The sequence below is a fragment of the Pteropus vampyrus genome, unplaced genomic scaffold, assembly GCF_000151845.1.
Source record: "Pteropus vampyrus isolate Shadow unplaced genomic scaffold, Pvam_2.0 Scaffold100, whole genome shotgun sequence".
NCBI lineage: Eukaryota > Metazoa > Chordata > Mammalia > Chiroptera > Pteropodidae > Pteropus > Pteropus vampyrus.
In genome coordinates, this window is record NW_011888881.1 from 2,169,805 (window position 1) to 2,192,362 (window position 22,558).

Consider the following 22,558-nt stretch of genomic DNA (forward strand, 5'->3'; position numbering starts at 1 on the left):
TTTATAATTGAGGACAGGGAGGCTTGGAGAGGTGGTGTGATGTATGTTGGATTGCCCAGCCCAGAGGTGATCTAGATCACTCACCCCTAGATCTGCCTGACCCTGGGACATGCCTGAGCTGCCCTGCTCAGAGTCTCAAATCCAGTAGGTACAGTGCAGACTGATAGCTTAGATGGGGCTTTCCATTGACGGGCTATGTGGGTGAATGTAATCCCTACCTCTCCTTCTCCTTTCTCTACCTGGCCCTGGGGTAGTCTTGGCCCTTGGGCAGGGGGCTCTGGGATGACAGTGAAAGCGTCTCTTGTGTGTGTGTGTGTGGGGGGGGGGAGGCATCTGTGGGCTTTGTACCAGGATGGAGACATGTCCACCACAAGGGGACTTGAAAAAGAAGCTGTCTCCTAGCTCCCTTCAACATAGAGGTTCCCCCCCCCACCCCCCGCCAAACATTGGGGCTCCTCCAATACTAAGCTCCGCCTCCCAACATGGAGGCCTTGGTCAGAAGTGGAGTCTAGTCTGACGGAGGTGGCACGAGGTGGCGGCAGCTCAGAAGGAAAGTAGAGGCAACAGTCTTGGTTTTTGCAGGTTGTATCAGTGGATCTTGGGTTGTCTATGTGATGTTGGCGGAGTTGACTATTTTCAGTTTTTTGGAGAATAAATGAGCAAGAGGGGATAGGGCAGCCCCAACAACTCCCTGATAAGTAAAGACAGAAGACAGTGGGATCTGGAAAGACTCGGGAGGATGAGTATAATCTTCTAGTACCTCCCACGTTGAGCAAATCTGACATTTGAAAATCGTTTTATATAAGAGTTTTTCTAAATTCAGTTTTGTAGGTTACAAGCTCCTGTAGACCAGGAGGTGTTCTATAGCTTGGAGATCATCCTTTGAACAGTGTTGAACAATTTCAGGGTGTGAGTGATACTATACTTGTTGTTTTAAGGAGAATTTCATAGTATCTAAGTTAAATGAGCCTGAATATTTCTAAGACAGAGGAACTAATCTTATGCCTATTCACAGCAAAGACTGGATTAAAGGCATCTCTGTTTTTTCTGTCTGGCCCCAGACCTTCCAGTTCTGAAGGAGAGACCCACACCCCCACATGCTGGCTCCCTAAACTGAGTTTATTGAATCGGGCTCTGGTTTGCAGGTCCAGGTAAACACCTCCTTAGGTCTGAGATGTAGTGGGAAACCTTAGGGTCTGGCCAGATCCTAATAAGTGTTGGGGTCCGCAGGCCAAGCCCACCTGCCCAAGGGAGGTGATGGAAGCGTGAGAGACAAAGGAGATATGCTATAAACCTGACAAACTATCAGTAAAGCCACACGGAAGGCCTGAAAAATTCAATGACCAAAAGCAACCAAACAGGATGGTCTAATCAGAAATTCTCAGCTGGGCAGGCGACGGCGAGAAGTCTAGTGACGTCTCAGGCCTATGCTTCCTTGGCAAAGGTCAATCTTTACCTTAAGGGAGTCCTGTCCATTGTTCTCATGCATCTAGGATAACATACCTGTGAAATGTCAGAGTAATTTTCTGTTCCAGAAGGCACAACTGCATGCACAAGAGCACAAGCCCACCCACATTATCTTGTTGCCTGCATAATGCCTCTATTTACTGTAAAAGTTAATGATCATGTCTCCATCAATGTAAAAGAAGTTTCTCCATTTTGCTTTTTAGCCAGTCCTAGAGATTTCCCCGCTTTGCTTTCTCTCACCTCTTTAATCTATCACCAATGGCTTTGCGGCCATCTTTTGATTCTAATGTATAAAATAAACTGCAAAACTGTCATTCCTGGAGCGTTTTCTGTCCATTGAGATTTTTTGCTTCTCGGCATGTCTTCGAGATTTTGGCTCAAATAAGGTCATAAAACTTTCCTATAGGCTAAATATTCTTTCGTGGAAAGAAGTTTCCTGAATCTTGCAAAAAACGTCAGGGCCAGGTCAGTTTCAGGCTGGAACGGTGCTCAGAGTGAGGTGTGGGGTAGAAAGGTCTACACAGCTGGACTTTCTGATGGCAGAGCAGGAACAGTCTCCTGCCTTTTAAACAGGTAATTAACTTAGAAGGGCTGAAGAGCCCCGAGGGGACCCAGCTTCGCACACTCGCTCATGTTATACACGGGGAACCGAAGCCCACAGAGCGGAGGTATTTTCCCTTGAGGTCACACGAGGTATCAGGGCGAGGACTTAGAATCAAACCCAGATTTCTCCACCCCACGGACGTGACTCCAAGTGACTGGTGTTCTTCTAAAGCGACACTTGCTTTAAGCACGTTGGAAGGAGCGAGCCATCATTTTTAGAGTCCCCGAGGAGCGAAGGGCCGGCCAGCGAGGAGCCGCGCGAGCGCCCCGCCGCGGGCGCTTTCGGGGGACGCACGCACCGCGACTCGCGCGCCCTGCACTTCCGGGACTCTCGCCGCTTTCGCCGTGGGCGGTTAAGCCCGGGCCCCTCAGTCCCGCCCTCAAGGCCGCTTGGGAATTGTAGTCCCACCGGCCTCCAGACACCCGGCGGCTCCCGTCCCGGAACTACATTTCCCAGAAGGCCGCGCTCGCCGTCTGGGTAACCGGGTCACGGGCCGGCGGGGCGAACCCCTTATCCTGGACTCCTTAATTTCTCCAGGGGAATGAGTGACGGCGGGCAGGGGCGTTTAGCGGCGCCGTCTGCAGGGTGCCCGGCCTGGCGCGGCTGGGTGCAGAGACCGCGTACCCGGCCCGGCAGCTCCGCTCCCGGTAGGCGGCCAGCAGCCAGAGCGCTGCGTCCCCTTTAACCGCAGTGGGCGGGGCGCGGGGACGCGACCCGCGTTGCTATTGGCGGCGGTTGGGGGCGCGGAAACTGAACGCGCCGCCACGGTAGCCGCTGCCTGCTCCGGCTCCTCCGGCGCCTCGGGCGCCCCCGGCCGCACCATGGCCGCGCCCTGCCCGGTAAGTTCCTGTTGGCGGCAGCCGCCTGGGCCTTAGTCTCCTCGCGGGGGTAATGGGCTCCTGGCTGGCGCGAAGGCTGCGAGGGGGGCGGGCGGGCGGGAGCCGAGCCCGCCCTCCCCGGCCCCAGTTTACCGTCTGTGCAGGGGCCGCTGGGTCGGGGCACCTAGTGAGCGCCTCCTGCGTGCCAGGACCTGTGCGGGCTACCGGGGCGAACACACCGGTTCCTGCCCCCAAAGTTACAGCAGGCCACTGGGATGCCCGGGACCGCCCAGGCATGCCGTGTGTCCTGGGCCTGGCTGCCCACTCTGAGTCCCAGGCTCCTCCAGAGGCCAGAAGGGGGACACTCCATAGCCCCTCTTTTTGAGAGATTGTTTCGAGTTTGTCTGACTGAGTTGTGAATCTCGGATGCTGCGTGGTGGCCCGTTGGTCCTATTAGGCATTTTGGGGACTTGAGCAGAGGGCCCAGGCTGGGATCCAGGCCTTTGACCCCTTATCTAGTGCTCTTCCCACAAGACCTCCCCAGCCCCCAATATATAAATCACTTTGGGGGAGATCATGAAACACAGAGCCCAGGGGATTGGAAGAGAAGGCGTTGGGGGATCTCCTCCCCCTGTCAGGCGTGGACCTGAACTTGCCCCTCCCCCCTGGGCCTAGAGGTGAGTACTGCCTTACCCTTGTTCTTCCGAGAGACTCAGGTGGGTCAGCTGCTGCTCCCTTGGGGCCCTCCCCCAGCCGCCACTCCCTCTCATTGAAAGGGAGACTCTGGCTGGTGTGTTGGGGGCGGAGTTGGGCACTGAGCCGTGGGGGCCTCTGTTCTGGTTACAGCTCTTTGGAGTGGCAGTGTGGCTTTGCTCTACCCCAAGGACATTTTTTCCCAAGAGGAGGCCTTGCTGGGCTCTGTGGGTTCCTTTAGGTTTCTGATGCTTGGGGCGGGACAGGTGGTTGCTTGCATGCTGGGATCTAACTCCTCAAGTGCTAAGGCAGGAACTACTGTTAGATGGAGAATCTGGAGTATCATCTCCATGGCTTCCTAAGTGGGGTCCTGAACTAGGGCTTCTCTGACCCTGGGCCACCAGAGGCCCCGCCAGGGCTGGCCTTTGGGTTCACTGGCCATTCTGCGTTGGGATCGAACGTACGGGCTCTGATTCCTGAGATGGAGCGTGCCGAAAGGCCCTCCTTCGGTTTTTAAAAAAATAACTTTATGGAGACTTTATTCACATACCATAACCGTCACTCTTTTAAAGTGTAAAATTCAGTGGTTTTTAGTAATTTTACAGTGTTGTGCACTCTCTAATTCCAGAACATTTTTGTCACCTGAAAGAAACCCTTTCCCATTAAGCAGTCACTCCCCTTCCTTCCCTCCCCCTAGCTCCTGGCAACCACTAATTTTCTGTCTTTATAGATTTGCCTATCCTGGACATTTCATGTAAATGGAATCAAATAAAATGTGGCTTTTTGTGCCTGCTTCTTTCACTAGGCACATATTTTCAAGGTTCATCCATGTTGTAGTGTGTGTCAGTGCTTCGTCCCTTCCATGGCTGAATAATATTCCTTTATATGGATACGTCACATTTTGTTTATCCATTTACCCATCAATGGGCATTTGGGTTTGTCCACTTTTTGGCTGTTAGAATAAAACTGCTATGAACATTTGTGTACAGGTTTTTGTGTGAACATGTTTTTAATTCGAATTTTTACCTTGAATTGCTGGGTCATTTGATGACTAACTTTTTGAAGAACTGCCAAACTTTTCTGCAGGGGCTGTTTTTTCTCTTTTTTGGATTTTGAAAAAGATTTTGCCTATTTTGGCTGTCTCACATTTTCATATGAATTTTGGGATCAGCTTGTCAATTTCTGCAAAAAAAGTCACCTAGGATTTTTATCAGGATCATGTTGACTCTGTAGATCAAGTTGAGGAGCATTGCATCTTAAAAATACCAGGTTTTCCAAACTAAACATGGGATGTTTTTACATTTATCTAGCTCTTTCTAAGTTTCTTTCAACAATGCTTTGTAGTTTTCATTGGATACATCTTGTACTTTTTTTGTTAAATTATTCCTAAGTTTACTTAAATTTTAAATACATCATAAATAGACCCTAGTAGCTTATTTACATTTTTAAAATGTATCATAGATAGAATTACCACCTTACTTTTTTTAGATTGTCCATTGCTGGTGTACAGAAATGCAGGTAACTTTGTTGATTTTTGTACCCTACAACCTTGCCAAGCTTGTTTATTCTGATGTTCGTTTAGTGGGTTCTTTAGGGTTTTCTTTATATAAGGTCATGCATGAGTATGCTTAAACCTTCTTGGTTGTTGCCTCTTCCTCAACCAGCCTTCACACCTTTGACCCTGGTCTCTCCTAGGAGGACCCGTCGCTGGAGAGGCATTTTAAAGGCCACCGAGATGCAGTTACCTCTGTGGACTTCAGTCCCAACATGAAGCAGCTGGGTAAGAGGAGGCATCTTGTCCCAGGCACTAGGTTATGAGCTGAGAAGGCCGAGTTTCCACCTGGGGGTGTGGTGTGGGGGAAGCAGGGCCTTGTGAGGGCCCCCGTGCTCTTATTATGCCTGCACCTTGCTTCAGGCAGCCAGCTCTCTGGGTGCTGGGCTTCGTGGGCTCCATTCTACAGATGGGGTGTGAGGCCCAGAGAGGTTGGGGCCTCCAGGGTCCCCACAGCCTTCGAGGGTGGGACTGGGTTCTGGCTTTTCTCATATGCTCCAGCCACGTCTTGGGTGGGCCCTGAGTGGGGCTTCCTTTTCCTTGGGTCTTTGTCAGTCTTGTTGGCCGCAGTAATATGACACACCGTGTCGAAGATGCCTACCAGTGAGAAGCGTGTCGGGCCTGGCACTCCCCTCCCCGCTGCCCTTGGGCCGCAGCTGAGCGCCCCCTGATTTGGCTACTTGAGGATTCATACACAGCCATCCTTGTTTCTGTGGGCAAGATTTCCCCTTCATCTTATGGTCAGAGTCCCCCGCCAGAGGCTGCTGGCCTTGTGGTCACTTCAGATTAACGGGAAACGGAAATCATTTTTGGTCCACCTCGGGGACCTCCTCTAGGCTTCTGAGTGGTAAAAGGCCCGTGGGGTTGGGCTGGCTCCCCAGCGTTGGGAAGACTTGCCGTCTAGGGCTCTCAGGGCGTGTCTGTGGGGAGACTGGGACCCAGGGCCGGCACATGAGAGCACCTCGTGATCTGGTTCCCAGGTGGGCCTGCTGCTTGGAGAGCTGGCAGGCCACAGGTTCTCCAGACTCGGTCATGGTTCACTGGAGGTGCGACCTGTTCCTGTGGGGAAAGGGGAGCTGCTGCTCCCCGTCCCATCACCCCAGAGTCCCGGTGGAGACTCGAGACCCTCTGGAGCTGAGCATCACGGTGTTCCCACTCTCCTCAGCCAGTGGCTCCATGGACTCGTGCCTCATGGTCTGGCACATGAAGCCCCAGTCACGTGCCTACCGCTTCGCGGGCCACAAGGATGCTGTCACCTGTGTGAACTTCTCCCCTTCGGGACACCTGCTTGCCTCGGGCTCCCGTGACAAGACTGTCCGAATCTGGGTACCCAACGTGTGAGTTATAGGCTCTGAGGATCTTGTGTGAGTCTGGGGCCCTGGTGCCAGAGCTGTCCTCACCCGGCTCCGCATCCTAGCTCTGGACTGGTTACAGTGGGGCATCTAACCCCCTCCTGAGGAGGTGCCCTCAGAAGCTGAGGCTTCAGCTGGGGCCTTCCCCTTGGGGTCGGGCGATGAGTTCTGGGCTGACCCAGCTGTCCTGGAAGGGAGTCCGCCCGATGCTGCTCATGCGTGGACGAGCAGGGGCATCTGGCCGCCTTGTTTGGGGACCGGGCGCTCAGGCTTTGGGAGGGGCTCCCAAGGGGTGGGGAGAGCTTCGACGTGCTCGTGGGCCCTCATGTCGCTGTCGGGGGTGCCTGTCCCCTTAGCAAAGGTGAGTCAACGGTGTTTCGTGCTCACACGGCCACAGTGAGGAGCGTCCATTTCTGCAGCGATGGCCAGTCCCTCGTGACGGCCTCCGATGATAAGACAGTCAAGGTGTGGTCGACTCATCGCCAGAAGTTCTTGTTCTCACTGAGCCAGCACATCAACTGGGTCCGCTGTGCCAGGTGAGCGTCCTCCTGCCCAAAGATCCTTGGAAGGACGGGGGTTCGGGGGCACAGAGGGGCTGCCGGGACCCAGCGTCGTGACCTTGGGCAAAGTAGCCGCTCTCTGAGCCTCCTGAGCCTTGGCTCCCTTATCTGTGAAATGAGGACAGCAGCAATTCTTCCATCATAAGTTGCTGGGAGGCTTCGCTGAGCTGATGTGTGACAAGTAAGTTATCCCCGTTGCTGGCCGCGAGACCCGACCTCCATGCTGACGCAGCCCAAGGCACAACGACAGGGGCCGCTCACTAGCAAGAGCAGCCATGACAGGAAGGTACTGTCAGCCCTGCACTGTGCGTTCCTCCCCATTCCTCCTGGCAGTCCTGCGAGCTGGGCAGTGTCGCCCCCACTCTGTAGATGAGGATGCTGAGGCCAGGGCACGTGGTGGGAAAGTGGCAGAGCTGGGCTTGAACGAGTCTGGCGCTAAGGCTTGTCTACTTTCCCCTGGCGCGTTCTGCTCCTCTGAGGTTGATTTTGTTCCTCTGTTGCTTTGGTGGTGGGGAGGGGCAATACCGTAGGGATGGGGTGACCCAAAGGACCTTTCGAGGTTCAAGAGTTGCAGACATAGATGAGCCTGCTTCCGGCTTAGTCTGTTTCTTCCAATAGAGATCTCACCTGTCAAATCTCTGCTGCAGAGGAGGAGGCTGCGGGTGTCTGGGGATACTGGGGAACTATGGGAATCAGGTTGGGGGCTGTGGCTGTGTTCTGGGGACCCCATGCAACTTACTTGTTCTCCAGGGCACCTGTTCTTTTGTCCTGGGAGGTCCCTGGTTCTGAGACCTCATTATCAGGATCCTGAGGATGGGGGGCCCAGGCCAGCAGATGAGTGTCAAGCCCATAGTGGCCTTTGGTAGTGGAGCCCAGGACCTCCACTTCGTCGTTGGCACATTATGTTCTGCTCATCCATTCTCAGAGTCACATGTAGACTTGGGGGACCTAGAACAGGACAATGGTGCCGATGGTGGGCTTGGGACCACCTAATGCCGATAGCACCAGCAGTTAGCACGCACGCTGCCACATGGTATGTGCAGTGTGGGGTGCTTGCCTCATCTCACAGAGAGAAGCCACTTGCAGAGAGTCGCTTGGGTCACAGCAGGACATGTAGCCGCACTGATGCCCGGGATCAGGTGGTAGTGGGCAGTGCGGGAAGGTGGCTGTGGGAGGTGCCATGTGGCGCCCATGGTGTCTGTTAGTTGGTCATGTGACTTGTGCCCTGCCTGATTCAGGTTCTCCCCTGATGGACGGCTCATCGTGTCTGCCAGTGATGACAAGACTGTCAAGCTGTGGGACAAGACCAGCCGGGAGTGTGTCCACTCGTACTGCGAGCATGGCAGGTGAGTCCCCAGGCCATCCTCCACCTGTAGGCACCTACGAGAAGTCTGGACCTGGACACGAGGAGGCCCCGGCGGTCTCCAGTGGCGGCGGTGGTGGGGCCGGCAGTCGCATCTCGGCTGCGCCCTGTCTTCTGTCTCTGCATCTTTCCTGTGACTGGAAGGTTCGGCTTCATCCCCATTCCCACACACGAGGGGTGTGCTGAACCCCAAGGCATGCGTGTCTTGGCGGCTATCTTTTCCCTTCCCTTTCTGGTCCTCAGATTGTGACATGGTTCTCTGAAAGCAGTTGAACCCAGACCCCTGAAGAGCATATTAGTGAGTTACCTGGTGATGGTTTTATGAGTGGAAGGACCATTGTGGTCTTGTAGTGGGTGGCAGCTGTTCACGCTGTGATGTGTCATCAGCAGAGGGGGGGTCCTGCATCTGAGCAGGGATTCACCTGTCTTGGGTTCCTAGATGAACCCCAGCTTTGCCCTCTTCAGTGAGGCCGGTGAGGGCCCCTCCTGAGATCCTGCCACGATACCGACCTGGGTGTCCCGTACGGGTGGGTGTGTTGCGGGCCCTCATGTCTGGGGCCCCGGCTCTCATTCTGAAAGCCCCGAGCGGCCGGCTGCCCGTTGGTCCAAAGGCCGCTTTCCCTCCTTGTGTTTAGAATTGGCGCTAGGCCTCAGCCCCTGGTCAATGCACCTGCGTCACTCAGCCACTGCTCTCATCCTCCCCTTCCTCTCCCTTGGCCGCCTGCTGAGGGAACCAGGTGGGAGGGAGGTGACCCTGGGCCGAAGGACAGTGCGAGCAGATGGGCGAGGCTGGGACGGTGCTCGGTGTTTGGGGGTCTGTTCTGAGCCAGCGCACATGTCCTGTACACGTGGTGGCTCCTGTCTTTCCAGTTTCGTCACCTACGTGGACTTCCACCCCAGCGGCACGTGCATCGCCGCCGGCGGCATGGACAACACGGTGAAGGTGTGGGATGTGCGCACTCACCGGCTCCTGCAGCACTATCAGCGTGAGTGTCCGTGAGCGGCCCGCTCGCTGCTGCCGCGATCCCGCGCCCTGACAGCCCTGGCCAGGCGGGGCGCGTCCTGGGTCTTTCGGGCTCTCGGACGCGGGTGGTCTGTGGTGTTGCTGTCCGGGCATGGAGCCTTGGCCAGGAGATAGAGTGTCACGTGACCTGGCATCCACCAGGCACTTCAGTGACTGCTTACGAGGTGACAGTCGCATGCCCACTGCAGGCCAGACAGGGAGCCCTCGATGGGTCTCTGGCCGGGGCTCCTCTCAAGGGGCTTCTCTCAGGAGCTGCCTCTATCACTTGGCTCCCTGTGTATTGGAGGCTCTGCCCCCCCAGGGCCAGGGTGACAACCCTTGACCTGCGGTGAAAGGGGCATGTCTGTCAAAAGAGGTCATTGTTGATGGGACGTTGGCCGTCTCTGGCCCCACAGAGCCCTCCATAGATGTGGAGCCATGAGCCATCTGGAGGGTCAGTTTAGCTTGGGGTCAGGCACAGGAGCCAGCCCTGAGGCTGTGTCCTCTATTTAGTTGTCGCTCTTGGAAGGCAGGGCAGTGGCTGGAGTCTCCTCCAGGGCGAGTGGGGCGGGGCAGACGTGGGTGTGACCGGGAGGGCATCGCTGAGGGCCGTGGAGTGTGGAGCTGGCCTGAGAGCCGTGTGACTGGGCAGAGCCGTGGGTTGGGTTCCTAGATGAACCCCGAATGTGGGGATGGAGCCCAGCGAAGGGAGCGGTGAGGGGGAGCGGCTGTGAGTTGGGCGGGAGGCTCTGCGGGCTCCGGGCTGGGACCTGGAGGGGTGGAGCTAGAGTTGTTGGAAGAGCTATGGATGCCGATGGAGCTGAGTTGAGAGTTCACAGACTCACTTCCAAAATTCACACCTGACGGTGGGAGGGTCACGTCTGGACAAAGGTGTAGGCTTGAGGCTCAGGGCCGTCCCCCCAACAGCCCACAGAGCCTTCCTAGCCAATTATCAGACACTTGAGAACAGCATTTTCTTGGGGTAACCAGGGTGACACACTTCCCTTGAAGGGGGAGCAGATGCCAGTCTTGAAAAGCACAGGTGGAGGGTGGGCTCTGCAGCCAGCTCAGCGTTCTTAGCTGTGTGACGCTGAGTAGGTCACTTGTGCCTATCCAGCCCCCTGGACAGTGATAGGGCCTGTCTCACAGGTGGTGTTGGGAAGGTTTTGAGTTGTCCATGTCAAGGACTTAGTGCTTGGTACAAATCAGGAACCAGGTACAGTGTTGGTGACAATGACAGTGGTGCTGAGTCAGGAGGTGAGGAGCTCCTGAGGGGTCAGCGTCTTTGGTCGGGGCTTGTAGTACCCTGCACCACCACCAGGTGGCGGGGGCCAGCCACAAGCACAGGTTCTTTCCTCCACGGGCTGATGCTGTCTGTTTCACACAGAGGCTTCTAGAACAGAGCAGCAGCAGGATCTGCTTTCAACTTGGAGGCCACACTTCTCCCCTCCTTCAGGCTCAGAAGCCTGAGTTGGAGATCGGGAAAGGTGTGTAGGTACCGAGGAGTGCGGGGCGTGAAGGCCGCCTCCAGGCGTGGGGTCAGGAGGGCAGGCTTGGACAGGGAGAGGTGGGGAGGAAGGTGACGAGGCCCTGCGGTGGCTGGGAGCACAAGCTGGCCTTGTCTGTGCAGGGGGAGGTGATAGTGCCCTCATGGGGTTCGTGGGGTTATATATAATACAGTGCCGGGGGCGTGGTTGGTACCACAGAAGTCTTGGGAGGGTCCAGGCCCACCTCTGATGGGTCGGCACCCCGGGCCTGATGTTGGTGGGGTGCTGCAGCACCGGGCACCCATTTGGAAGGGCCTCGGATGCCATGCTCTGTCTCAGGGTCCAAAGGTGTGGCCTGGCTGCCAGTGCTGGGACCAGCCCGTCACTCAAGGAGCGAAGGGGTGGGGGGCACGTGAGGACAGCAGCAGCAAGAGCTTGCTTGGGTAGGAAGCCGGTGGGCCTGGGGGACTGGCCGGTGGGCCTGGGGGGCTGGCCGGTGGGCCTGGGGGGCTGGCCGGTGGGCCTGGGGGGCTGGCCGGACTGGCGGGTAGGCCGCCCGTGCCTGGTGTCCAAGGAGGGCCGGGTGCTGGAGTGGAGCAGGGTCAGGCCCAGGGAACGGCTTGGGGGACTGAGCAGGCGGAAGAGCCCATGCTGTGGGGTGGCGGCCAGCCAGGCCCAGGGAGCTGGGGCCTGAAGAGGGCTGAGGCCAGGTCCGTTGGGTCAAGCAGCCCACCAGAAGTATAGGGGGATCTGTTTGGAAGCCGATTCCCCGAGAGGAGCTTCCAGCCCTGTGGCAGGGGTGCCTGAACTGTCTTCTGTCCCTGATCTCTAGGAAACCCCGGGGAGAGTGTTTAAGGACAGTGACATCCACTGTCTCCCCCGGTGACTCTGGGTGGACACCAGGCACTCCTGAGTGGGCCTTGGGCTCTTTTGAGAGGATTCGGTTCATGAAACTGGTGTGAGGCCAGCTGCCCACGGCCGTGCTCCGTGGAGGGCGCTTCGTGGCCCACGCTGGGTGGTCGTGATCATCTGGGCTGTAGCAGGCAGCTGGCGCCGTTTGTCCCTGGCAAGGAGTTGGCTGGCTCTGGCCGATGGCTGCGGGGAGAAGCTTCGGTTTCCCGATTCAGCAGGGAGTCGGCGGGGCCCTCGGAGCCCTGGGGAAGCCCGTCCCCACAGGGGAGGGGTGGGCTCCCTGTGCTCGGAGCCCGCACTGGGACTGTTCGGAGAGCCAAGCAGCAGCCCTGTCCCAGAACCATGGTGCGCGCTGCGGTTTCCAGGCACATACGGGCCTCTCATCCAGTGACAGGCCTGGATGGCATCCGTGCGGGGCGACTCCCCACTTCACAGAGGGGAGCTTGAGGCTCACCCGTGATCGCGTGGCTGGGACCCCGAGTTTGGCATCTGTCCACCATCCCACCTGGGCCCCTTGCACTGAGTTAGTTCCAGCCATTTACTGTGCAGGCCCCTGGGGGGTGCAGCTCGGCCCTCTTCAGAAGCTCCAGCTGGAGCTCAGGTCCCAGGTCCTCTGTCCGCTGGGTCTCAGCAGGCCCCGGACCCAGGTGTGGCCAGCAGGGCAGGCCTGCACCCTTTGCCCGGCGTTTCGATCGGGAGGCAGTGTGCTGTCCCACCAGATCAGCCAAGTTACTGGCTCTTCCCCACCATTCCTACACGGCATTTATGTGGCATTCACAGAGACAGCGTCTGGAGTGTCTTTTGCTGCTGGTCAGAGCACCTTTGCCCTGCAAGTCCAGCTCCTATAATCCCAGAGCTGCCGGTCACTGGGAAGGCCCACCGCTCCCTGTGAGGAACCACCCTACACGGCGGGCGGGTGGGGAGGGCTGCCCCAGAAAGGAAACGCCTGCTTTGCTCTCGGGTCTCTGGGCCCCGGGCCAGTTTGGAGCCCAGCGGGCAGCGGCCAAGGTGCGGAGGGCGTCTCCGTGCAGGGCTACAGGGGTGGAGTGGGTGGTGGGTGCTCAGGCTTCTCCTTCAGTCACCTGCTGTCCACCAGCTGTGGCCAGTTCCCTGTGCTTGGGGGCAGGGTCTGCAGCGGCCTCGGTCCCACCCTCCCTGGGCTCCTGGTGACCTGTAGAATCCTGACGTCGATGCATCGCTGGCCCTGAGGTGTGGGGGATAATAGCCAGGCGCCCACACTGTGCCCAAATGGCCATCGGCCATCAGTTACCACTGATACCTGCCATGGAGCCAAGAAGAGGGCCTGCAGCTTTGGGCTTTACGAAAAGTGGGTTGTTTGTGGCTAGTCACTCGGGCTTCATGCGAGAGGCTCATCCCCCTTGGGGGGTTGCCAAGCCTCTGAGGGGGAATGTTGAGCACTGGTGACTCTTATAATGAGGCCTCCTTGGACCACCCACTGGTTCTCCAGAGCCAGAGCGGCTGCCTCAGGCTGGTGGGCCGGGGACACGGCATGAGAGTGAGTGTGGAAGGCGGGTTGTCCTGGGTTTGGTGTGTCCCCAGAGCCTGGCACGCCAGACCGCACTCTCTTCCGGAGTAAATGGTTCCAGATGCACCCTGTCCCCCACCAGGCAGGAGGCCTTTGACAGTCCTGCCACTTGTCGTGAAGCAGGGCCCTGGTACTGTCTCTAGGGAACATTTCTCCGTTGGGTGGGTCGACCGGCGGGAGGCCCTGGCATGGTGTCTAAACCCTGACCCCGCCACCCCGGTGGCACTGGGGTACCCTGAGCTCCCTGAGCCCCCTCCCTGACCTAGTCCCCTGCCCCCCGCTGCTCTTGTGCCAGCTTCGACTCGGGAAGTGGGTGGCGGGCGGCGTCACCCAGTGCAGACTGCCGAGGAGCCAGAGCCGTGTGCTCGGGCAGCTGGCCCAGGAGCGGCCCTTACGGGGAGGGCCGTGGCGACACGGATGCAGGGCGCTGCCTCTCAGGGCCGTCCTGCTATGGAGGACGCCCAGAGTGGGGGACGTCGCAGTGCTCTGGCCGCTCCCGCTCCACTCCTCTGCTGGTGCGAGCCAGCGTGTGGGCCAGCACAGCCTGTCCCTCGGGAGCGCGGGCCCTGGCTCCCAGCCATGGATGCCCAACCTGGAGTGCCTGCAGGGTACACTGAGTTAGTTCCAGCCATTTACTGTGCAGGGTACACTGAGTTAGTTCTCCTGCCACCCCGAGTGTGACAAGGATTCACTTCTCACGTTCACTCGGTGGTATAATCGTAGTGGCTGTCCTGATGGTTAAAGAAACATTCCGGAAGTCTGTGGAGAAGACATTAGTCGTCCATCTATTGCTGTCCTCCCCAGAGATCACCCCCACGCTCTCTCCAGAGCCTCTGCCCACGTCCCTCCCCTGGGTCTGCATGCGAGTGTCTGTCCCTCCACACGTGGTTAGGGACAGTCGCATTCTGTGGGTGACTGAGGTTCTTTCTGCCGCCGCTGCGGCTGCCGCCTGTTCCTTTCCTGCTGGAGTCGGCTATGGCTCCCCTGCTCTGCTCTCCGCACGCCCAGTATGGGTGAACACCGAGGGTGCCGGCCCCTCCCACACCGCCTCACGTGTAGACAGTGCTCAGACGTGAATGTTGTCCTACAGGAAGCCCTCGCTGTCCCCCAGGCGTGCTTGGGCCCTGTCCCCACACCCAGGCACGTCCACGCATCATCCGGGCTGGGGTCTGCGGGCTCCTTGCATTTGTGTGGCCTCTGCTGAGTTCCGTGTCACGGTGGGTGTGTTTCCTGGGCCAGCACTGGTTCCTTGCAGGTGGCCTCACAGCGCCGGGAGGAGGGGCTGGGTTTTGGACTGGTGGTGATGTTTGTGGCAGTTCTGACTGGGCGAGGTCACGGTTCTCTTAGGTCCACTGATTCTCCTCGCCAGGCCCGTGGCGGTGGGGTCTTCCTGAGATGCTGTGATGCAGCTGGTTGCCACACCCCTGTGGTCTGCTTGGGTCCCACTCACCCACTCAGCAGCCACCTTCTGCGTCAAGGACTCTAATCGAGCACGTTGTCTCATGGGGGGCCCTGCTGTGAAGAATACACTGACCGGAGACTCGGGGTGCTTCAGGAGGACAAGCAAGGGGGTGGCCCAGGTGGGGAGGTCAGGGGAGGCTGCCCTATGGAGGTGACCGAGCAGCGAGCTTCGCGGTCAGGGGAAGAGGTGGCAAGTCTCCTGGGCCCAGGGGGACAAGGCGTGGAACGGTCCCGTGGCTGGGGAGCCAGCAGAGCCAGACCTTGGAGAGCAAGGGTGCCAGGGTGGCTTGCAGGGCTCGGGCTGCGGCAGTGGGCAGCGGGGAGGAGCCGTGGACGGCGCGGAGCTGCTGAGTGGGTACAATGGCAGGACCTGGAGTCGCAGGGGACGCGGGGCTCCCTCCGTGCAGAGGCCTCACAGGCCCGACCTGATAACGCCCCACGGCACCCCTACCACGCGATGCAGGCCCAGCGTGCCAGGGTGCTGGCTCGAGGTCATGCAGTGGGCCAGTGGGGAGGCCGGCCGCTCTGGGACCCAGGCCTGGGCGACTCTGGAGCGTGTCTTAGCCGTCCGCTCACCCGCCCCACACCCTCTGTCACGGGGCAGGGGCTTCGGATCGCGTTTCGGGGTCTGCCTTCCATGTGGCTTCCCTAAAGCAGCTGCGTGGAGACAGCGGTCACTCTGGGTGCTCCGCTCCGCGTGGTGGCTCAGGAGGAGTCGCTCCGCCCCTGGCCGCGCCCCACGCACTCCCGCTGCCTGCCCTCTGCCCTCAACCTCTTGCCACTCCCCTGGGAAGTCCCGCGGGGCTCCCCGCATCTCTCGCTATGGCTGCCCCGATCGCCCGTCTCAGGCCTCCTCTGTGCCGTGGGCTCCCAGAGCCGCCTGACTGGTGTCCCCCCCTCAGTGCACAGTGCCGCGGTGACTGCCCTCTCCTTCCACCCATCGGGGAACTACCTGGTCACAGCCTCCAGCGACTCGACCCTGAAGATCCTGGACCTCCTGGAGGGCCGGCTGCTCTACACGCTCCACGGGCATCAGGTGAGGGCGTGGCCCGGCACCGCGTGGCATGCACAGGGCAGAGGTGCCGCCTCGAGGCCGTGCAGGGCTGGTCCCCTGCGGCAGCCCTTCCCTTGGACCCCATGGGGGCAGTATCTGTGGCTCCCTCGTGATCTGGGCAGAGACAGGCTTGCCCCCCATAAGACCTGAGGCCTCTAGCAGGACTGCAGGGCCTGACCCCGGCCCCACAGCTGAGAAGCGGGTGCAGGAGCTAAGTTGGGTAGGGAGTGGGCAGAGAGGCATCTAGATCTGGTTGGCAGACTCCCCCCAGGGGCTGAATGCAGTCTGTCCCCTTGTGACCCCAGACCTCCCTTGGTCCAGTGTTGAGCGGAGCCCTGGGACCCATTCCCTGAGCCACCCCAGAGTCTCCGGGTCCTGCAGACATCAGGCTTCTGCAGACACAAACATGTGGGAGGGAACGCTTCCCCAACGTTCGTTTGGGCATTCCTGGGCTCCCTGGGTGGGCAGTAGGCAGGCAGCCCTGTGGGGTGAGGTGAGGGGTGGCGGGGACTCTCCCCACCAGGAGTCGTGGCTGAGCTGTCTCCCGTGGGCAAAGAATGTCTCCTGTCGGGATGTAGTCACCACAACCTAGTGGGGCAGGAGTCTGGACACCAGAGCTTTTCAGTTCATCCTCTCCACCTGTGAGCAGCAGGCAGGCAGGACGGAGATGGGGACAAGCTCATGAGGGCTGAGGGACCCCAGGCAGCTCGTGTGTCTTGGGCCAGCAGCCAGGTGTGAGGTGTCTAGCTCAGGGCTCCGGAGCCCGCTGCCATTGGAATCGGGACACATGAAGGCCGTTGGCCATAGCCTGACGTGGGGCCTGGGCCCTTCCTCCTGCTTCCCCGGGACAAGGAGGCTGCTTGCCACCCTCAGCCTCCTGTCCTCCGTGTCAGGACGCGTCTGCTGCACCACGGGCCTGCTCCCCCAGTGGCCCGCACGTCTAAGTGTCCTGTACGGCCACCGGGCTGGGGTGACCGTTGCTCCTGCTGTCAGCTTCTTGGCAACAACCTCGGTTGGCCCTTTGGCTATCAGCTATTTAAAGTCACGTGCAGCCCGTTTGGGATCTTACAACCAGGATGGCACGTGAAACCATGTGATGCTGCCACCTCTCCTCCCGGCAAAAAGGAGAAACAGCAGCAGAGAGACACGTGCAGACGGCGCCCTCTGCTTTCCCTGCGCGGCTCCTCCACGGCTGGCGCGCCCCTGGCCTGAGAACCCTCGCACGGTGTCCAAGACGCCCTTCCCGTGCTCAGGCCCCGCGTCGGGCCCGCAAAGAGAACCTGCTGACGCCATTCTCCCCGAGAAGTGAAACGGACCAAGTCTAACTGCGGTGGCCTGTTGCTCTTGAACCTCGAAATGTGAGGAGCAGGCTGAGGGGCAGCTGGCGCTGGGGTTACAGACGGGGAACGGCTCCGCAGAATCATCCCTTCCTCAGAGCACCGAGCTCACGGTGCCCAGAGGGACGGAGAAGGCAGAAGGCAAAAGCCACACGTTTGTCTGTTCATCATCCGCCCCCCAGATCGCTGGGCTGGGCACCAGGGGCACAGAATGGATGTCACGGTCCCACCCCCTGGGGCTTGGGAAGCGGGGGGCTCCCCGGGGAGGTCCGCAGAGCTCAGAAGGCATGAGACAGGTTAGGCGGCCCGGCGAGGTTGGCCGAGTGGGCTCGGCACTAGCAGGGGTGGGTGGAGGCGGTGCATCTCCGGTGCCAGTGGGAGTCAGAGCGAGAGGCTCCATTCGTTTCTCTTCTGAACCACAGCCCCTGTCAAATCCGGAAACTTAGGATCAGCCTGCCATGGGTCTTCGGGCTCTTCCTCCTGGGGGACCCATGGCACCGGCTGCACTGTGGGGTGCGGGGGGTGGGGATCCTGGGGCCTGGCTAGCTCAGGGTTCTGAGGCAGTCTCGCCCTGCCTCTGCTCCATCCCTGTGCGTGCTGGAACCCCTGGCCTCTTCGCAGAGAACTGATTCTCCCGCCCTCCTGCTCCTCCAGACCGGCGATGGGACTGTGCACTCCCCACTGGAGGCAGCAGCTCCGTGCTGCGTCTACGGCTGGCCACTCATGCGGACCTGCCCACTTAATTTGCCCCTTCTGCCTTGAGAGGACTTTGTTTTGGGGTGCTTCCTAATGATGTGGAGCAGCAGCATGATCGGAGCATCTGGCCTGAGGGCAGATGTCAGGGTGTCCATGTGTCGTGTTTGGGGCAGGGCTGCCTGAGGGCAGCCTGTCTGCCCTGAGCAAAGCCCTGCTTGCCCTCTATGCCCCAGGGTCTGCTAGGGTCTGTTGTGGCTCCTTGTTGGGCCTGGCTCTGCCTCTAGGTTTGGGGCAATTCAGAGTCAGCTGATAGCACCTTCCTGTGGGGGGCAGTTGGTTAAAACAGAGCCACCAGCCGGAATGAGTACCTAGTGCTTGTGGAGACATGGCCAGGAGCGGAGAGCTGCTCTGCTCAGCCCCTGGGAGGCATCGTGGAGGCTGAGCCCGTGTGTCACCTGGGAGCTGGCGTGTTCGGAGGACATTCCTGACTGGAGAGTTCGTGCGGGCGGGAGTAGAAGGAGTTCTTTGACACCCGTCAGGGCATGGACAGTGGCTCCTGAGCCCCAGGGACAGAGCCTGGCAGGGCGCTGCATCTGGGCTGCTGAAGAGGGGGCTGGAGCGTGCTCTTCAGGGCTGTGGTCCTCTGAGGCTTCCTGTCGTGACGTCCACGCCCTCCCGGCCTTCGAGGAAGATGCGCACCTGGGCGCTCTCGTCACCTGGGCTTTCACATTCTCTCCCAGGGCGTGGGTTAGCCGCAGGAAGCACAGCTGCCACCAACCACTTCCTGAAGCGAGTGGCTGTGTGGCCCCAGGGCTCCCAGGTGCCTGGGATTCTGTCCACAGATGACGATGGCAGATCTGAGAGCCCTTCTGAGTCCAGGTGGAGAGACTGAGGAGTGGGCTGGGCTTGTAGGGGTCTCACTCGGGTCTCCAGATGGCAGAGCTGGGACGAGTGCCCGAGTCCGCCGTTTCCACCACACTCACTGGCCTCACGCATACGGTGTTCAGAAGTGATTTCACTCCTGTTTTTAGGTCACTGGTCTGTGTAGGAGGCCAGCAGGCTTGTGGCTGTGTGGGTCTTAGCCTCGCTGCCATATGACCTGTTCTGGTCCATCAGGGAGGAACTCCGTGACAGACACTTTGGGACTTGAAGCACCTCCTTGTGACAGTCTCCAGAGAGAGCTGTTGGGAGGGAGGGCTGTTGTTTTTCTGCCGGATGGAGCAGCGGTTCCTTCGCCCGTCTAGTCCCAGACCTGTGGGAAGGGATAGTGCAGGCTGGGGGTCAGAGGCCAGCTGAGAACCGCCAGCTACAGGGAGCTGATGCTCCTTGACCAGCAGGGGGCGCTCTGTGTGCGCCAGGGAAGCGGCCTGCATGAGGGCGGGGCTCGAGGCGGAGACATGACAGGGAGGGTCAGGGTGGAGAGAGGTTGGGGGAGGCAGAGCTGCTGGGCCGGTGTGCTCTTGTCTGGGTTGGGGCCGGAAGTGCCATTCATTGTCTCCTGAAGCACAGGACGGAGGCGCCAAGCTAAGACCAGCATCGCCCAGTGCAGCTGGGGTCTCCTGGGCTGAGCCCACGTGCTGGGCCCCAGGGCCTGGCCAGCAGTTCGGAGCTTCTCTGGCACGATTGGCCTGTGTGAGGCTGGCTCACTCTGTGGGGCTGGGAGTGGACATCGGTGACAAGCTTATTGCAGGCCCGAGGGATCCTGGGGCTTCTCTCTTGTAGTCTTGGGCACTCTGGGCTACAAGGCCATTCTGTGGGGACTGAGGTCCTGCCCATGGGATACCTGGGAGCAGCTGCTGGGACCCATGGGGCCCTTAAGCTTCTGCCAGCTGAGCATCCTCGAGTGATGGGGTGGCAGGCCCTTTGCTGGCTGCAGCCCGCATGGACTCTGGCCCCTCAGCAGGCCTGCTGCTCTGGCGGTGCCGGGCTCAGCGATGACGGGGCAGCAGGTGGCAGCAGGTTTCTAGATGCAGCCTGAGCAGATACAACTGCCTCTGCCAAGCCAGGGCCAGGAGGGGCTGAGGAGCCTGTTGGGGCTGAGAGCTAGGGCACCTCTGTTTCCAGCTGCACCTGCCCGCCCGAGTGGAAAGTGGGCCGAGCCCTGCCTGGATGTGGCGCACGGCCCTCCTTCCCCCCTCTGCCCCAGGGAACACCGGGCGATCTCTCTCTTGGTGGGTTGGGTTGGCAAAGAGCCTGCAGCAAGCACCCTTGCCAGCTCCTTTGACTGAGGCCCAGTGCTGGGATATGTTCGGTTGGGTAGGGGTCACACAGCCTTGTCTGTTGGGTGACGATGCCCAGCTTTCTAAGGAAACACCCAGTATTGGCAGAAACAGTTTGAACTCCTCGTTTCTGAGAAAACCAGGGGCTCTCCCATCTTGTTCAGCAGAGAGAGCCTGAGCCTCTGGCTTGGGCACTGGAGTCTGGCCATCCTCGCTTTGCCTCTTACCTATGACGCTGAGCACGACATTGGCTTTGCCGAGCCTTTGCTCATCAGCCTCGTTCTAGGAGAGGAAGAGTCTGCATGGCCCAGATCGGACACAGTAGATCTTCACAGGTGCTAGTCCCTTTCCACTTCAGCTCTTGGATTATGGTCCCCTACTGCTCTAGGCCAGAGCTCTTTAAGAGACCATATAAGGTTTCCGTTATGGGCATGGTCCAGGTACATGGGTGAGCAGTCAGTGTTTGTTAGGAAAATGAGCCCATGTTGGGGGTCTCTGATGACTTAGTCCCTGTCAGTGGGCACAGGGCCATAGCCGCCAGCCCTTCCCCCTCTGGGATGGGGATTGCCCATTTCCCCCTCCCACGAAGTCTCCAAAGGGTTTATCTGGCTTTTTCTTTTGTTTAAGGTTTTTTTCATCTCCCCTAGAATGTCATATTGCTTTGGCTTCTCTTTTGTTGTGTAGCTCCTGAAATCCGTCCCCCAGTGGGTGGGCTGCGGCCACTTCCCTGCCCCAAACCTGCTTGCTCCCCAGCCCCTGCCCCATAGCTGTCCTGAGCAGTGGCCTGTTGGCCCTTTGGTCTGCAGGTCTGTTTGCGTGTCCTTATTAGTCCCACCAGTCAGGTCATCTTCTCCAGGGCCTGAGTCCTGCAGGACTGGCTGGGAGCGGGGGCAGCGTCCTCTCTGAGGCTCTGCAAAGTCTTGCGTGGGATCTGCCACGGCCATGCCAGTGAAGCTGGAGGAAAGGGAGTCCCTGCTTCCACTGGATCCGGTACAGACTCGGGGGTGTCAGGGCTCCACGGGAGCCTCCTCACCCCCTCTTCTCCCTCTCTGCAGCAAGACCAGGAGAGGGAGGGTTTTCCCACCAACCACAGCTGTCGCTCGAAGCCTTGCGCCCCGAGCGAGGCCCCAATAGCTCTGTGTGGCAAGCGTGGGGACAATGTGCTAGAAATAGAGATTTATTTTTCTGTATTTTCTGAAACAATCTCAGGCTATGCTCATTTGGTTTAAGTCCCCAGAGCTATTTGGGAGACGATGGTGGGTGGGATGTGGGTGGAAGTTAAATCTGGTGTTTGTGGCTGTGCAGTTGGTATTCGTGTCTCTGCGGAGTGACTGAGCTGCACAGGGACCACTAGGCACGTGGTTTCGTGCAGCCTGGCTGCCCCATGAGGTGGGTGAGGGCTTGGACCCCGACCCAGGGCTGCTGTCTGCTTGGGGTCTTGGTGGTCGTGAGATCGCAGAACATGGATCCACTGACGTCACTGGCAGCTTGTGTCACACCAGGGCTGCGGCTGGCGCTGGGACACTGGCCATGGAGGCTTACTATGGAGGCAGAGGTGTGACAGTGGCCTGGGACACATGGGCTGCCCTTCAGGCTACTCCAGGGCAAAGGAAGCTCATATCTCCTGGCTTGAATAGTTGGACACCTCCTGGGTGAGGGGACATCAACAGGGAGAACAGCTCGTTTGCTCCAAACTAAGCAACCAAGAGATCATCCTGGCCCTCTGTCCCCTGCCTAGAGCCCAGGGTAGAGGGTTGGGAGCTGTGTCCCCAGCCAGGGTCAGGAGAGAGCCTCAGCTTGCCTGGGCGGCAGCTCCTCCCAGAGGCCGCTTCTTGTTCCCTGGGCCACCTCTCAGACCCAAGAGCCGGCCCACAGTGGATGCTGGTAAGCAGTGCAGGTGCCTCCCCGGCAGGGGTCTGTGGAGGAAGTGGCCTGGGCACGAAGGCCGGAGACCTCTCAGGCCTTACTGGCCTCCGTGTCCCTGTAAACGCTCCTTTCACCCCCGACTTGGGGCACGTGGCATGACATTCCTGTTTGTCGGTAGCTACCGAAAACCTTCAAAACCCTTGGGGGCGGTGGTGGCCAGGACACCTGGCTCGGCTTTGCTGGCATAGCTGTCGTGGCACAAGGGTCAAGGCCGAGGCATGTGGGGATCATGCGAGAGGGTTGAGGGGAGTGGCCAGGTCTGGACAAGCCGCAGGGCTGCGAGTGAGAAGCACTGGGAGCTGGCGATCCAGACGCATGGGCCCCTTTGGTTTGCCTTCTTTTTAAATAACTTCCCCATCCATGCTTTGCTGTGTGGGAGTGAGGAAAGCAGACGGCAGGGTCCCTTGGGTCTGGAGGCTGGCAAGGCGGAGGCGGCGTGTGGCGAAATGGCTGGGTATGAGTCCAGCCAAGCTCGAGGACCAGGGGTGCCTGGGTCAGGAGGGGAGGG

At 59.3% G+C, this 22,558-nt stretch overlaps 1 protein-coding gene across 2 annotated transcripts in view; it reads left to right on the forward strand.

The window, feature by feature from the left end:
* The first annotated feature begins 2,576 nt into the window (after positions 1-2,576).
* The window catches only part of POC1A (POC1 centriolar protein A), a 62,038-nt gene continuing 42,056 nt past the window's right edge, over positions 2,577-22,558 (forward strand). Inside the window, exons 1-7 of one of the 2 annotated variants that reach the window (XM_023533313.1) lie at positions 2,577-2,910; positions 5,278-5,362; positions 6,300-6,471; positions 6,843-7,022; positions 8,285-8,392; positions 9,280-9,395; positions 15,721-15,854. In XM_023533313.1, the coding sequence (XP_023389081.1) occupies positions 2,893-2,910; positions 5,278-5,362; positions 6,300-6,471; positions 6,843-7,022; positions 8,285-8,392; positions 9,280-9,395; positions 15,721-15,854 (813 nt within the window). In that variant the 5' untranslated portion in view covers positions 2,577-2,892. The remainder of the gene's footprint in view (positions 2,911-5,277; positions 5,363-6,299; positions 6,472-6,842; positions 7,023-8,284; positions 8,393-9,279; positions 9,396-15,720; positions 15,855-22,558) is intronic. The other variant, XM_011364644.2, reaches the window with a different exon arrangement.